Below are 16,486 nucleotides of genomic sequence, written 5' to 3'. Positions count from 1 at the left end.
TCCATTCAATGCCTGTCCATATTAAATGGTTTCTATTTACAGATATAGGTGAGAAATGCTGTTTAATGCATTTGGAAAAGAAAAAGGGGGGAAATTTAGTACTTGGTAACTCAGGCTGAATCAACCATTTTGTGAAAGTTTGATATTCAAGCTAATGGGCAATTTTCAAAGTTGTTCTTTACTGTCACTTGCAGTTTCTCAATGGAAAATGAATGAATGCTGTTCAGTATGAGTAGTGCCATTTAATTTCATTTGCATAAAGTGAGATGTTCTTCTCTGCAGACCCTGCCTGCAGCTCTGAGAGCCCTGAAAGGCAAGGCAGCTCGGCACTGCCTGACCCAGGAGCTAGGCCAGCACGTTAAAGAAAACCGAGCAATCCTGGACCATCAGCAGTTTGACTACATTGTGAGAATGATGAACTGTGCTTTGCAGGTACAGTGTGTCAAGGCTTTGGCCTTGATTGTCTTTCTCTTGTTATTAGGATAAGCAAAATTGCTTAGAGGGCTGTGGGCAAGCAAAATAATTAAATTACTGGACCATGTCCTACAGTGATGTAGCGGATACTACTTGATGGTGGATTTAAGATATTTGGTTGTTGAAAGAATAAAGGACAAAACACTCAGGTGTGTACAGTTCTTCCTGACAAGCAGAAAGAAAACTATTCCCATTATTAATAATTTAGATACAGTTTAGTTTTGGTAAGTATTGAAATGATATAACTTAATGGCTTGAAGTGCTTTTTTTAATGAGTGGGTCTTGGCCTTTCCAAGTAATTTTCAACCCAACATTCCTAAAAGTTCTATCACCCACTGTTCAGTTGAAAAGAACAAAGTTTGTCGTCTTTGTCATCACATAGTTTAAGAAGAAAGCATGTTTTCTGCTTCTGTAGCTCATGGTAGCAGTTCTGCTTGTCACAGTGACATTTTAGTTTGTCAGAGACTCACTGCAAGCGTTTGCAGTTCATCTCCAAAGTTAATTCTACTGACAAATTATCATATGCTGAATAAGCACCAACATATGGTGGCAGCTACATATGAAAGCAAAATATGTGGGTGACTTCTTTTGACTTTCATTTCAATAATTGGTCTGTTTTACCTTCACTTGTTCTCAATGCATCATCTGAAATATTTTATAGACTTACATGTTTTCAGTCTGCTGTCTGAGAGTGTAGTAGTATTTTTTCTTCATTTGTAATGTGATCACATTTGGTTTCTCTTTTGTTGACCCTGTCTGAGTTATTGTATCAAATTTTGGATTTGATTTTAGTCCCACTCTTCTCTAACCTAAAAACCACCTAAATTGTTTTGCAGCAGTTTGTTGATCCACATTTTTTAAAAGGTGGGTGCTAAATGCATCTTTCACTGAAGTGTGGAAACAAATTAACACTGACTGAGCAAATGCTACCTCAGGTCACCATCAAATGCAAGTTTTGTTGTGTTGCATTTCTTGGCTGTTCACAGTAAGATATTTTTCTACTGTTGTGAAAGAAGTTCATCTTTGTCTGAGCAGTGGTCTTAGGAGCAAATTACCTGCAGTCAAAAGATGAGAACTGAAGTTGACTGGCTAAAATTACACAGCACGTAGAATCTGCTTTTTGGCACAGGTCTTCACCTTTTCCAAGCCCTAAATTTAGCCTTAGAATTGGAAGAAAAATTGAATTTGTCTATGAAACTCTATTTCTCTGTCCAAAATCATGACTAATGGAATATTGCACCTGCTGGGTATTCCAGAGTTAGAAATTTTCTTTCAAACCAGAAAGCAGGATTATCTAGATGTGACACAGATTTTGCTTCTACTTTTTTTACCATTTCTGGGTTAAAAAAGTATCCAGATGTTTTTAGACAATAGGAACAAAATACAAATCCCCTTTACTTTTGTATCTTAGTAGAAAGCAGATATCAGAAGAGAATGAAATTTGACTTTCTGAGGAAAGAAATACTGATACCACCTTTTAATAAAATAATAAAAACCAATTTTGCCCTGGAAGAAAAAATTTTTTTCCATCCTGCTGATTTGAAGGCCGAGAACGACCTTAAGTTCAAGGAAATCAATGTGTCTGAAGAGTTACTGAAATTAAAATAGGCTTTTGTTTTCTTAATCAAATTAGCAAATATAACTCAGGCAGGGGAAAGAGATCAAATAAGGAGGCACAGTTTCTATGCCTTCCCCTTCCTGTCTCCCCCAAGAATATTTTCATATCTTTGAAAATATGCAATGAAAGTTTTCATTTCTTAGGAATAAGCTTGGTCAGCATGAAAATATCTGAACTCCTGACACTGGGCAGTGAGTTAGAAACAAGTATTTTTAACATCTACTTTTATGGCAGATGAAGTTATTTATTGAGATAAAAACATGATTTACAATTTGTCTGTGCACTTTGCTCAAGTGTGTTATTTGAAACAATGTGTAAATTTTGACATTTTGGAGCTTCCCCATATCAATTCAAGAAAAAAGCACATTATCAAGAACTTACTTAAGTTTGCCCTTGCTGCAGGGGGACTCAGTGAGGCAGCATTTTGCTGTAGACACATGAATTCTGTTAGCTGCAGGTCACAGACCAAGTAATTTAAGCAGTGTCTGTTAAAAGACACAAAAACCTAATTTAAGAAATGTGGTCTTAACTGGAGATGTAGTCAAGCTTTAGGGAAATATAGCATTAATTATTGATGGGGTTTTTGGGGAGAGTTAGGTTGCAGTACTCACTGAACTACTGGAATTGTAGGAACTTTTTTGTAGAAAATTGTAGAAACTGAAATTGTAGAATACCACCAGATTTTTCTGTTAATGTTACTGCATGTTCCCAGTGGCTTCTGCAAGATGCAAACTGAAATCCTGCTGTGTCTGGAGGCACAGAGAGGGTGATGCAACAGCTGAGAGGAAGGGAAGGGAATGCCCTGGCAGAGGTGACAGGGTGGGCAGAGCCCTGGCTTCCTGCTGGACACACTGGGCTGAATGGGGACGTGTGTGCAGCAAGCTCCAGTCCCATGGTTTGCCCTGGGACACACCAGTGTCACCTACTCCTCCAGGTGGGAAATCTGATGCTCTCCAGCCACTAAACCTCTGCTGTGGATGAAACAAGTTGTTGCAAACTGATATGGTGAATTGTTGCAAACTCAGCAAGTCAGCATTTTGCTGTAGACACATGAATTCTCTTGGCTGCAGGTCATAAGACCAAGTAATTTAAGCAGTGTCTGTTAAAAGACACAAAAATCTAAGAATTTCAAGAGATGCAGGATGGCCATTTCTGCGAAGTGTCTTTTGGACTGAATTCTTTGTCTTGCTATGAAGTGCTGTGCGTTAGAAAATCAGGAAGACTGCACTCTGCTAGTCTAATGCAGAGCCCTCCATTGCTAGTTAAGATTTTTCTGATTGTTTAGTGTCAGGTTTTTTCATTTAATAGAATCTATTCTCTCGTTTTACTGCAGTCCATAAAAGTAAAGGTCAGATCCTTTTTCAGAGCTTCTCTATATTCATTTTGTGCATGAAGAGCAGTATGTTAACAAAATGCTTGTAATAATCCCACCATGTATATTATTGCTGGTCTCGTATCTTTCTGCTACCACAGGACTTGAGAAGAGATTAAGGAAGAGGAATAGAATATTCTTACTATTGTTTCAAGTGAATTGCTATTTTATTTTAGTGAACAATGACATAGGCTGTATTTCCGCAAGTATCTGATCGAGCCATTTTGCAATGGGGAGGAAGTGAGGGTGGTATTTTACACATTTCTGTAGAGATGGCAAAACTTGGGCTTGCCACATCTCTGGTGGTTGTCGCTTGAGTTCTCTCAGTCCAAGAGAGGCATTCTTTCAAACTGTTCTTCTTTCAACTGGTAACAGGCAGAACCTGCCAATTTTAACAGGCCTATGATCTGTGGAATAGTGTGTTAGAGTCTCATACTAATCTGTCTTATTTGGCAGCTGTGGTAGACTGTAGGAGGCCTTACAAATACAGTTAAAGTAAGGTAATGTGCAGCAAGTCAGTACTGAAATGTTAAAAACATGCTTTCCTGTGTTTGAGAAGTATTGACAATTACTGCTGCTGAAATGGAAATGGGAGAAGTATTTCTGATGGATATTAGTAGTAAGGAAGATCAAAATTACATGGAGATTGTACTGGTCATTCATTAAAGCAGATATCTTCTGATGAGGGCAGTTAAATCCCCAGTTACTTGCTTTTATCTCTGCTCGGAGTTGTCACTGACCACTTGCTGAAAACTTTATTGTCATGCCCTGGGTAAGACTTTTTCCCTGATAAATCATGTACTGTGGCAAACATTTAAATCAGCCTGTCTTACAGTAGTGATTAATGCCTTTGATAGAGGAGCAGGAGCATTATGTTCTGTTCTGTATATGACTTAATTACTGTTAAAAACATCTGCAGTGTTGTGAAAGCTTGATATATTGATTGACAATTCAGTTCATTCAAACAGATACCAAACAGATAAAAGTGTGAAATTATAGTTCTAGACACACTTTCATTTATACTTGCTTTTCTCTGCTGTGGTTACCTCAAAAAAATTTGCAGTTACACATAAATTGCTATTTCAAACGTTTTACTTCCTGTTTTAATTTTCTATAATGACATTTGCTGACATCTCAGAGAAAAAATACCTAATTTTTTTTTGCAACTGAAGAGCCTTTTTTTTTAGCAGGGAAACACTTCTATGTAACTACGTTTTCAGCAACACACTGTATTTTTAACACTTCTTTAGAAATCGTGGCTCAATTTGCATACTTCTCCATTCATTTATTGCAATCATGATTTATCCAGAATTTCAGTTGTCTCTCTGACTTTCTTCTGGCAGCAGCAAGTGAACAGTGTATTTTGAAATGAAGTAGCACCTAATTTGATAAAGTGGTAGTAAAAAGCAAGAAGAGGCCTGAAGACACTGGGGGGGATGGTATTTGATAATCTGAAACAATGTTCATATTAAAAAGATACTAGAAACAATTTGCATAAAATATTTAACAGTAGCAATGAATCTTCCTTAAAACAATTATTTCTGGGAAAAGATTCTCTTCAGATAATGCAGGACTGTGGGACACCTTCCTTGGGTAGCTGGAACAGATAAAACTTTTCATCTCAAAGGAAGAGCTCCAGGATGTTGCGGTACAACACTGCATTTGTAGGATGTTGGTCAGTAATATTGCCTAACTGCATATTAATGCTTTTGTTTGGCAAATGTGAGTCAAATTGGAAAACACATCTGCCCCAGACATCTGGATTCTTAAGCTAAATGTGGTTAGATGGGAAAAATGTGCATAAAACTGATAAATACGTAAATACTCCCAAAATTCTGGTCTTTAGCTGCAGGAAAGGAGTGAGGTCTTCCTGTGATGTCATTTAATTTGAGAGTTCCACAGGCATTGATACTGGGTTTAGGACCTGCTCCAATGTCACATCTGTGTGAATAGACACATGTAGTACCACTATAACTAAGAGAATAATAGTAGACTAATTAGTCATTGTTTCAGAGCTTTAGGTAGTTTCTGATAGATCACTGTGGCTTTTCAAAGTGGCAATAACCAGATGTTTATCTTTATTTTCAAATAGATTGGATTGGATATTCTAAAAGTGTACTTGTAGTATACAGTATGAAACACAACTGTAGGAAATCTTAGTAGCAACCAAGACAAAATTAAAAATGTAACCTGTATTAGGTTACAACAAAGCCACATCTGGGCCATGATCTATTCTCCAACGTTGGCCAAAAGCAGATGGAAGATAATATTGATTTATTTTGCCTCTAGAACTTTGCTTGGGATTCTTCTGTATTGCTTTGGTGTAATAAGGGCCTCTTCATAGCACTTACTATGCAGTCTGTTGTGAAAGAAACTTTGATAAGCAAAATTAAAGACAGTGGCATTCTATAAATAATATTAAATTTATTTTTCTTAAGCCAATAACTTTTGTGTTGTAATCTGTTATAATGTTATAATAAGATAAAGTTTAAAAACCTATCCGTGAGTTTTCAGAATTCAGAGGTTTGCAAATACTGTCCAATAACAAGAAAGATTTTATTATTCCTGAGAGAAAACCAGCTCGGAGTGTGTGTCATATGATTCAAATTCTTGGCAATATGAAGGTTACATGAACTAGCATTTCTCATATTTTATGTTGAAAACTATGTTGCTAAACATCTTTCTTTTGGAGGGTTACAGTAGATTTCTCTCCTTTTGGACTTTTATTTCATGACCTATCTTTTATTACTCAGTTTGACTTGCATTCCTGGAAGCAGAATATCAGAATTCATGTTTGAAAAACAGCCCTATTTGAAAATATTAAAAGATATTTTAAAACATAGAAAATCTGATATGAAGAGAAATCTTGGGAGTTTAACAGAGCCACACTTAATTCTATTAATTCATCAGTTATTACCAGTTTGATTTGATCTTTCTTGTCATGTTAGTTGTAGTCATGGTATTGTTTAAGTGGAAAAAAAAAAAGGAGATTCCAGTGTTTAAGGCTTTGGCTTCAAGCTTCCATATTTAATTCTGTATTGTGCTGAACATGATTTTGGTAGGGGTTTTTTAGATCACGTCATCTGATTTCTTTGATACATGATTCCCAAAAAAGTAGAAATAACAGCTTTATCATCCTGCTGACTTTTTAGGGGTCCACCTATAATATTCTGGACCTAATAAAAGAAGTTGCTATTCCTGAATCTTTCTGATAATGTCTCTTTCCCAAGAGATTGCACAGTACCAGAATATCGTGGCACTGATATTGAACTGATAGTACTCGCATACTTTCTCCAGAAAAAAAAAGGAAATACACTGTAAAAGATTGTATTGTTGATCAGTTTTCATTTTTCCTTTCTTTGCTCTGAGGAACATACTGTTCATTATACTCATCCCATGTCAGAGGATAGCCACAGAGTCCTGGAAAATTCCAATCAAGGGTATCTCTTTGTGAAACCCAGAAAACAGAGTTTCTTTCTTTGCAGGGCTGCCTGTGTGTATCTGTATCATGGAGTAGGTGTGTGTGTGCTGCTGTCACAGCACTGCCTACCCCTGCTGGGAGGCCAGTCAGCATTGCCTACACTGCAGGTGTCAGGGGAGGTGACCCCTTTGGCATGGCAGTAACCATTCTTTGGGCCAGGACTCTCCCTGTGTCGGTGACAATGTCCAGGTAATTCCTTGTTGCATCCTTGGGGACATGAGTGTGCACAGTGGTGTCCCCAGCGAGGTGTCTGGCTGGTTCTGCATGTGTATCCATGCCCCAGGGGAGTTGTGTCCAGCTGTGCTAAACTGCCTCTGTGGTTTTAGCAAGGATGGGTTTTTGATGACCAGGCAATGGAAAACCATGTCTGCTTTTCACACTGGGGCTGTGCCAGCAGTGCTGTTCAGGAATGAGGTTCAGGAATGTGGCAGGGAAATTCCTAAATTGCTGTTGTCCTGCAGACTTCCGAGACCCTACTTTTGTTAATCTTGACTTCTGCATGGACCTACCCCACATAACTATTGCACAAGACAGTTACTTAAAGAAAGGAAAAGAGAGGGATTAGCAGAAATGAGAGTCCCATGGTGTGCTGTCCATTCCTGCATCTGCCTTCAAATTCGGTCCCTTCCCTCCTGGCTTCTCACCAAAACATGTGGTGTTCACATACTTCCTCCTCTCCTCGATGTATAACATGTGCATGTGCATGCATGAGCACAGGGGTGATCCAGAGATGCATGTCTGCTACAGAGAGACATATATGCTCTTAAATATAAACCCAGTAGGAAGCAGAAGTCAAAATAATCCCCAGGTCCTGCTCTGGTCAGAGCAGCCTGTTCAGAGTGTGAATGAATGTGTGTTTCCACCATGCATCTGGAGGGCTCTGGTTGCAGAGGATCCCCTGGTTTGCTCCAGGTCTCTTGCTGCTACCATGAAAAGGGATCAAAACTGCTGGAATAAAAATGTGCTAGCATCCTACTTTCTCTTGGTATAACTCGCTAGAGATACAACTTGATTTGTAGACCGCAGGGTGTGGGGATATTGTTTATGCCTTAGTTACAGTTCTGTGCAGTTACCAGAGCAGGTTCAGCCTTGTTTTAAGGGTCTTTGCTTAATATTTTATACAAATATCAAATGGTAGCGGGGTGTTGGTTTTAATACAAGAATAAGCAGAACTACATGTGAGCAGTGGCCCCAAAAGCTCCTCTGGCTGGAGGAGGAGCTTTGGGGCTCAAAGGGAAGTTTCCCTGAGCAGTTCTCTGGCATGGATGGGGAGGGTGGTACAAACCCACCCATCCCAGATGGGTCTCTGAGCTGTTGGGCAGCTGGAGTAGGCTTTACTCAGGCTTTACTCTTCATGGATGTCTCCTTGTTGCTGGCCTTTTGTTCAACCCTCTCACATTTGCTGGTGGTGCAGGATGTGCTCTGCTGTGTTTGCTCACATGCAGGTATCTCACTGAAACCATGTAGCTCCTTGGAGTGTTGACATGGTAAGCTCTGCCTGCTCTGAAGTGTTCATTACTGTTAATTGTGGCCTTGTGGTTGCCAAGTGTTCCTAATAACTCTGTGTTCTGAATATTTTTGGTCGTCATGATGAAAAGCAGACATGTGTTTGTATGCTGCTCACTGCTGTAAATAAAACGAGTCTGGATTGGGAATTGTGTTATACTGCTGTTCAGCCTGGCTGGGAAAGAGGTGGACTGTTGAAAGGTAGTAAAAAACAAACCAAACCAAAAAGTCTTTCATGTTGGAAAGAATAGGCATTTTGCTAATATAATAAGCTATGTGAAATCGATGACTTCTCTTTTTACAGGTTTTATATCTATAAAACTAAGGAAGTGACACATGGAATTTTGGTTTTATCTTAGCTATTATGTATGTTTATAAAGTGTATTACAGTACAGGTCCATAGTTCCCTCTAGATACGTGTATAACACTGTTGGGTATGTGTACATGGACTTCATCTGCTCTGAGTGCCATGTTACATGTACAGTAAGTGACAGAATACTGCATGGTACTGATTTGCTGTACCCTGCAGTGACTGTACTGCTGTGGCCACACATGCACATGTGTATTTTTAGGAAAAGGAGTGCCTCTGTAATGTGGTCTCTGATCTTCCTTCTCCAGCACTTCACCCTTCAAGTGATAGGCCCAGGCAGAGAGAGGTGTGCTGCCTTGACCACCAGGAGACACATGACATATAGACAGCTGGTTTGTTGTTTCTATAAGGACTTTTATGAAGCTTCTAAGTGTTTGATTTTACAGGAATTTGCATAAAAATTACTAAAGAGTGGCTGTAAGAGCCTCATTATTTTTTGCATATGGTCATTTCTAAAGCAGAAAGAAGATGGAATATCCAAAGTCTTCTAATAATTTGGTTGCTGTCATGTTTGCATAACCTTTGGTTTAAACAATTGAGATCTTGGCAGCTTGCATTCAAAAACTGAAGTGTGATGCTGAGATAAATACCATAAAACACAGGCCAGTTCTCGGTTTTGTCAGTATTTTGTGTAAACTTTGACAAATGCACTAATATGACAAACAAACAATAGTGAACTGTGTGACATTTTAGAATGATTTTTAAGGAAAAAAGCATAAGGATAGATTGCTTCACAGTAAAAGACCTACCTCTACTGTTACATTAAAAGTGTGTGCCATTATGGAACAGGAACTTAAGAACTTTTTTTTAATAACTTAAAGGTGTAAACAAAAGAACATTTGACAATCTACATATGTTGTAAAAAATTCTTGCAGCTGTTGACATTATTTTTCAATATTACAGCCCAGAATTAGGACTTAAATTCATTGGCTGTTAGGATGCATGGAAAATGCCATGTAAACATGCTTTTATTTTTAGTAATTCCTTCCCTGTATGCACTCAGGGGGGTGAGCTTTGGTATCTAGTGGTCCAACAAAGTGTTTAAAAATTACTTTACCTAATGTCCATAGATAAAACAAACAAATCCCACAACCATCTTTTCCCACCTCTCCTCCAGTTCTTGAACTCTTAAGTCCAAAATTCCACTTGAGAGTTAGGAATTGGAACTGGAAATGCATCTTTTAACAGTCTAAAGTCCCACAATGCTTGTAAATTAACTAATTGATTCAATTTTCTATGTAGATTATTTGACTGTTGAGGACAAAAGCAACTTATTTTGATTAAGTCCTCTAGTCAGATGAACACCTTATAAAACCTTTACTTGGAATGTTAATTGATTAAACATCCCTTTGGAGAATACATATCCTTTGTTAGACCGAACTTCCATACAATTGGCATGTAATATTCTCTAGCCCTTCCAGGTGTATGGAATGGAATATCTTTCTACATCTTACTCTAATGGTGGTAATAATAATACACTTAAAATCAACTTGGATTATGAGTGTGCCATGATTTTCAGCACTTCTTCTGTAGAAACTTCATATTTTTCCTTGTCTGCATTATAATATTCTGGTTGTAATATTCTAATTTCAAATTCAAGATACAACCTGCATATGAAAACAACAGGCATCAGAACTGATTATTTCAAAATCAGTCCAGCAAACCATGGTTAATTATTCCAACCAATTTAATGATAAGGTATTTTCTAGAGATTTTCATCAAAACCAGGTATGTAGCACCTCTGTGTTATTGTTAAAGCAGTGGTGAATTTTGAGTGCATCAGCACAGTCACGTCTCGTTCCACAAGTGGGCTCCAGCAGATGGCACGGTAGCATCATGCTTGTGCACCCAGCTCTCACCCTGTGTATTAATTTAGAAAACCCAGATCTTCATTCTTTTAGTTTCTGTGCATAGGAGAAGATTTTTGAATCTTGGAGGAGAAGGATGGTAAGTAAGAGTATTTGAAATTTTTAGTAAGTTGTTGACTAGCAGCATCTGGAAGGATGTCTCACAGGACTGAACCAAAATGTCCTTGTAAAACAGCAGAGAACAAGATCCAGAATTTTAGCAGCATAAGGAACTTGGACAAAATGTGGCCATCAGCACTAGCATGGTATTGAAAGAGAAGGTAATGGATACTGTGGGATTCACGTCAACTCTGATAGTGAAGGTCTTCCTGAAAGCTTGAGGATTTCTTTGCTACTTAGAACTGCAGATAAGAAAAAAGGAATGAGAAGATGGTGAAATGCATCAGAATATCTACTCATACTTCTTCTTACGAAGAGACACAAATAAGAAATACTTATCATTTGAGTCATCCCCTTTATTGTACATGGCTGATAGTTCTTGCTGATACAGTGTGTTTCATTCAGTATGTACACTAAATAATGCCATGCTGTCCAAAAATTAGCTGTTGATCTTCAGAATTGTGTTCTGCACTCATTTGGTGATTTGCTGGTGTGTTCTCTGGAATTGGAGTCATGCTGGTGTTAGGATGCCAAAGCCATTGCTAATGCTTCAACTTCTGTTGAAGTTTTTGTTTTCATGGCCCGTTCTTTTTCATCCAGCCATTGCAATCTGGCTCATCCTTCTGAAAGCTCCAAACATGAATTGTGAGGAAAGAATTTCAAGCAGTATGACTATAGCTGGGACTTAGAACTTCACTAGTATTTTGCTGTACCCCAAGGTACAGAAGTTTTATTAAACTTCTCATTGCCATTTCCTGTGATTACATAGCAGAACTATCCTTTCTGCATTTTTTCTTAAAATGTCAATAAGATAAGAACAAAACAGACAGGTGTTTGGAACAAAACCTTCTGGAAGGAAGATCAGATAGCCTAGGAGAAGATTTGTCAGGGTTTTAAAATGGATGAACTGGTGATCCAAAAGCTGGCAAAGGAGGCTTTCTCTGTGGCTCGTTAGCTGGATGCTGCTACTAGCAGTGATTTGGAAGGCTATGGGATAGAAAGGGATCATACCAAGATTTCCTAGAGTTTGTATCAAAGAAAGAATTTTGCTGGAAGACAGTGCTAGTATACTTCTGCTTCTTTGGTCCACACAGCGAGCTCAAGGATGTCTTTTTCCCTCTGGTTGTGGTTGCCCTGCCAAACTGTTTTTACAGAGAACAGGGATTTTTTTCAAGGACATCCAAACATGCCTCTTCAGCTAGATGACCAACTAGTATGTTTTGGGAGGTTACTTTTTTACTTTTACAACCAAAGTTACAGTTGCTTCATGGAATTCTAACCTTCTTACTTCCTGAAGCCATTTGAAAATCCCAGAGAGAAGTATCAATTCAGCAAACTTTAAGAGTGAAGAATTCTGAGGGTAGTTCTACAATTACCAGTTCAAAATTGGTTTACTGTTTCTTCCATTGTCTTTATCTCTTACAAAAAATGCTTTGTGCTTTTTTTCACTTGGATTCTTAGAAAAGCAAACATTTTATTAATAATCAAGACATTTATTTTTAATAAATGTTTCATAAGAAACAGTTCCTACCTCTCTTGTGCATTTATCATACTTTTATTATTGACCAGCCAAAAAATGTAAGATTTCAAATAAAGTCTGTATCTGTGAAAGAGGTGGTTGCTGTCCATGCACTGAAAAGTACAATCTGTCTAAAATACCTAACATGAAGTTAAATAAAAATATTCTATTTTCTATGTTTTGTTTTTTCATAGTTTAAATATTTGTATTAGAATATATATTTTGTTGACAGATGTTATCTCGGAGGGAGCACTTTACTAAATCAAGTAGGCTTGAAATCTCTGAATCTCTTGGGCTTTTCAGGATTTGTAGCAACATTCTTCCTTGATCACACAGATTTGATGTGTTAATCAAGGTGGACACTGCTCTAAATCATGCTACTTAATCGTGCACAACATATGTCTTTCAGTTGCCCAGATTTGCTTTAAGTATTCTTTTCTATGAACTGTTTATCCTTTAAATGACTTTATCGCTGGAATTTTTTTTCTCCTGAAAAGTGGGATATTTCTGATAATGGCTCTAGTAACATGGTTTTTTCATTATGTGCAGTGTGCCTAATTCTGGTTGTTGTTACAAGGTTGATTTTTGGGTTAAGCAACTTCTACAACAGCTTCCATTAATGCTGTTAAAAGTGCAACTGCTCTTTGAAACGTAACAGGAGATTTACATTCCAGTCTATTAAGGAACAGAGAGGTCTGGAAGCAGGGTTGGCAGCAAGGGATTTTAGGTCCTGTCAAGTTCACCAGCACAACTAATGCAGCGCGTCATCTGAGCATGGAAAAGCCCTTGCTGGATGAATGCAAGATTCACAACCTTATAATCAGAATTACCTCAGAAAAACCCGCAAAACGCCCCTTGTCATCCTTGAAATTCTGCAGCCATTGCAGGTCATCCCAGAAATATCCTCTTCCAGCAGCTGACACTTGTTTCATGGATCCAGAAATGGAGCTGCACCAACAAAGCTGATCCAAGAAAACTTCTTCCAGGAGCAGCTGGTCATTGTTCATGCTGTCCTTTGGTGCAGCTGTACACAGACTATCCGGTGCCCCTGCCAAAACTGTAGCAAAGCTTTTCAATACTATCAAGGTTGGCTTAAAAAAGCTGTCCTGTAGCAAGATGTCAAATACATATTGAAAGAGACCCCACTTTCGGCAGCTTGTGGAAAATAAATCTGCCAGAGGCAGGGCTACAGCCATGCAAACATGGGCTTGGGTTCCCAGGAGCACCTGCCAGAACCCTATGGATGCGTTGGACATAGGGTAGATATAGATATATAAAATTGACTTCAGCTTTCTTGCCAATAATTTCTGTCTGTGCTGGTTGAGCACACTGTTTTTTCTGTATGTATTTATTTAGGTTTTTTGGGATTCTTTCAGTTGTGCACTCTCCTGATAGTTTCAGTCTCTTGGTTCAGATCCATAAACTTTCTAATTGTTTTGTTCTTTTGCCCCTGCTATAACTCTTTGTGAGAGTAATGTTTTAGGATTTTTGACATGGTTTGACATGTATAGCACAGCACATGGCTCTTGGTGCTGTTCATATGCAGTTTATGTTTCCACATGGAGTTACCCTGTCCCTTGTGCAGAACTTTGTCTTTGCGAGGTTCAGGAGGCTTTTTCAGTCTGTGTCTGCCAGGCTGTGATGCCAGTTGGCAGCAGCCCTGCCCTCCAGTGTATTTACCACTCTCCCAAATTTGATGTCAGTCAGAAATGAGATGAAGATGCATTGCATTCCATTTTCCAGGTTGTCAGTGAAAACATTCACCTCAGTATCAGACCCCAAAAACATGATTCAGAGCCACCTGCCTGCTAAGCCTTGAGTCTAACGCTGCAATCAGCTTTCCACTCTTTCATCCAGACTTTATCTCCCAGCTTGCCCACAAGGGTGCCAACGGAGCCTGCAAAAGACAGGCTGCTCTTTCCTCAGATACAGAGCTCATTATTTCATTGAAGAAGATGATCCAGTTTCCTTGGTCAGCTGGTGCTTTGTGTTCTAAATCACTTTTGTGTTCTTCCTGTGTCTGAAAATGCTCTGTATGAAGACTTGTTCCCTGCAGTCCAGCCTGTAGCTCCCCCCAACCTGTTCCTTGCCTTCTTTGAGTTGTTGTCAAAGGTTTTATTTCTGGTTCCCCAGAAAATCAGTTGGTAAGAGACTGATTCTCCCAAGGGGAAAACTTTGGGAATTAGAAGTTCTCTTTCCTAAGATGATGTCATTGAGGAGTTCTAGCATAAATAAAAAATTATTTTGCTATCACGTGCTATTCAGTGGAAAATTTTCAGTGAGCCCTACTTCCAAGTTACATTTCATCAGACACTGCTCAGTTTCTCCATAGTGAACTAGACCCAAAATTTTTTGGTAACTGATTTGAACTGAATGTCAACTTATTACATGACAGAAGATGGATGTAAAATTCCACTTCTATCCAAATGTTATTCTTCTAAAGTGAAATCCTAATTTTTTACCCATACAAATCTGATTTTTTTTTTAGGAGTTCGTTCCTGTTAAGTTGTAAAAGTTGTATAGAATGTGCACTGATGATGTGGTGCATTTTTATTAAAAGTATGTGAAACTGGAAAATCACATGAAACTCAGAGAAGAACAGTAAAATTAAGTTAAGCAAGATGAATGTATTGGTACATATTTGAAAGTTTATGACTTTGCTTATAATTTAGGAGAGGAGATGCTGCTGTGAGTAAGGATGTGTCCTGTGTACTTGTGAACTGATTTGCTAATATGTAACTGGACTATACTGTAATATGGCATCTATTTTAATAGTTCTTCCAATGTCTTAAGCATTTCTCTGTTGTTCCTTAATTAAACAGGCTGACTGTACAGCAGTTTACAGAGTTTCCTGTGTTAATGTTTTGCAGTGGCTGCAGAAGTGCTTTGGTCTACCAGGGCTCTAGGAGTACACTGCAGTTCATAGATATATTAGGAATTAATCACCCCCTCCAACTGAGCAGTTAATGGATATTGATCACTTTTTTGTCATGAATTGCAGTGTATTCTATCATTTGAGTGTTGTTTGTCAAAACTTTTTACAAATTGCTGTGCAGGACCTTGTATCACAGCTGGTGTAGTTTAAGGTTTGGACAGAGTCACTGTGAATGAAGCCCTGCTGTGAAATAAAAGTCAAAAGGCATCTTGGCATCCCAACCATTTCCTTGGGAGAAGATTACAGCCTGAGTATGTTGAACTTTATTGCCATGGGCCTCATGACAGTATTCAGAAACATGCATGGCATTTCTGTTAAAGAAACTCAGATGTGCTGAGACGCGAGGGATGGCATTCTTGTTTTTATCAGTATCTTGCAAAAAAAGTGAAATGTTTTTAGGCTTTTGGGGTACAGTAAAAATACAGTGACAAATGTGTAATTTATGCACATAAAAATTGAGGTTCCTGATTTCCTAAACATAATTTGTAACGAGGAGGAGGAAATGACTAAACTCAAGCCTAGACGGAAATGTATTTATTGAGAAAGAGTGGGGGTGGAGGGGGCTTGACAGCTCTTCTTTGAGTGAAATGTTGTTTCTTGTTTTCACTTGCTGTGAGATCAGGAGTAGGATGGAGCTGCATAGAGAAAATCTGTTGCATTTGCTAGCTTGTGAATGTGTGGAGTAAAGCAAAAGGAAACTTAAAGATCATAGAAGACTACGTGTTTGTGTAATTGCATCTAAACTGCATCGATTGAATTCTGTTCCTTATACCACTGTGCTTCAAGGGCAGGCAAACTTATGAGAATTCAGGGCCAGGTGAAGACAAACATGAAGTTCTTCAGGAAGTAAAATACCTCTAAAATAAAACTGGATCTCGTGCCTGGAATGGCAGCTCTGCAATACCTTACATCCTGTTGCTGATAGAAAAGGTTCCTTAATTAAATGGTCGTTGCAAAGGCTTCTAATCAGGCAGAAAGACCACAAAGTCAAAACAAATCAGTGAGGATTCTCCTGGGTTGGGTGCTGTTCCTTTGTCTTCTGCACTGGCATCACTCTGTGGCATGATGGCCATAGAGGGTAAGGAAACTGTTACATGTGGCATAATTTCAGAGCTCAGGTCAAGTCTGTGATCTGGACTTTGTGTTCAATTATTGCTGTCAGACCAGGTAGCAGTGTGAGAAGCTGCTCATCAAAAGCCCATAGAGTGATTCTGATCAACGTTAAACCTGGAAACCATAGACAA

General features: G+C 38.5%; 1 protein-coding gene across 6 annotated transcripts in view; it reads left to right on the top strand.

Annotated features, from left to right (window-relative positions):
- Window positions 1-16,486, top strand: part of SBF2 (SET binding factor 2) — a 234,333-nt gene that overhangs the window by 147,336 nt on the left and 70,511 nt on the right. For all 6 annotated transcript variants that reach the window (XM_039552225.1, XM_039552228.1, XM_039552226.1 and 3 more), the window contains exon 16: window positions 283-432. In XM_039552225.1, coding sequence (XP_039408159.1) covers window positions 283-432 — 150 coding nt within the window. The remainder of the gene's footprint in view (window positions 1-282; window positions 433-16,486) is intronic.

This window comes from Corvus cornix, chromosome 5, assembly GCF_000738735.6.
Source record: "Corvus cornix cornix isolate S_Up_H32 chromosome 5, ASM73873v5, whole genome shotgun sequence".
In the NCBI taxonomy this organism is placed as follows: domain Eukaryota; kingdom Metazoa; phylum Chordata; class Aves; order Passeriformes; family Corvidae; genus Corvus; species Corvus cornix.
Note: the sequence above shows the minus strand (reverse complement) of the source record. Positions and strands in the feature narration are given on the sequence as shown.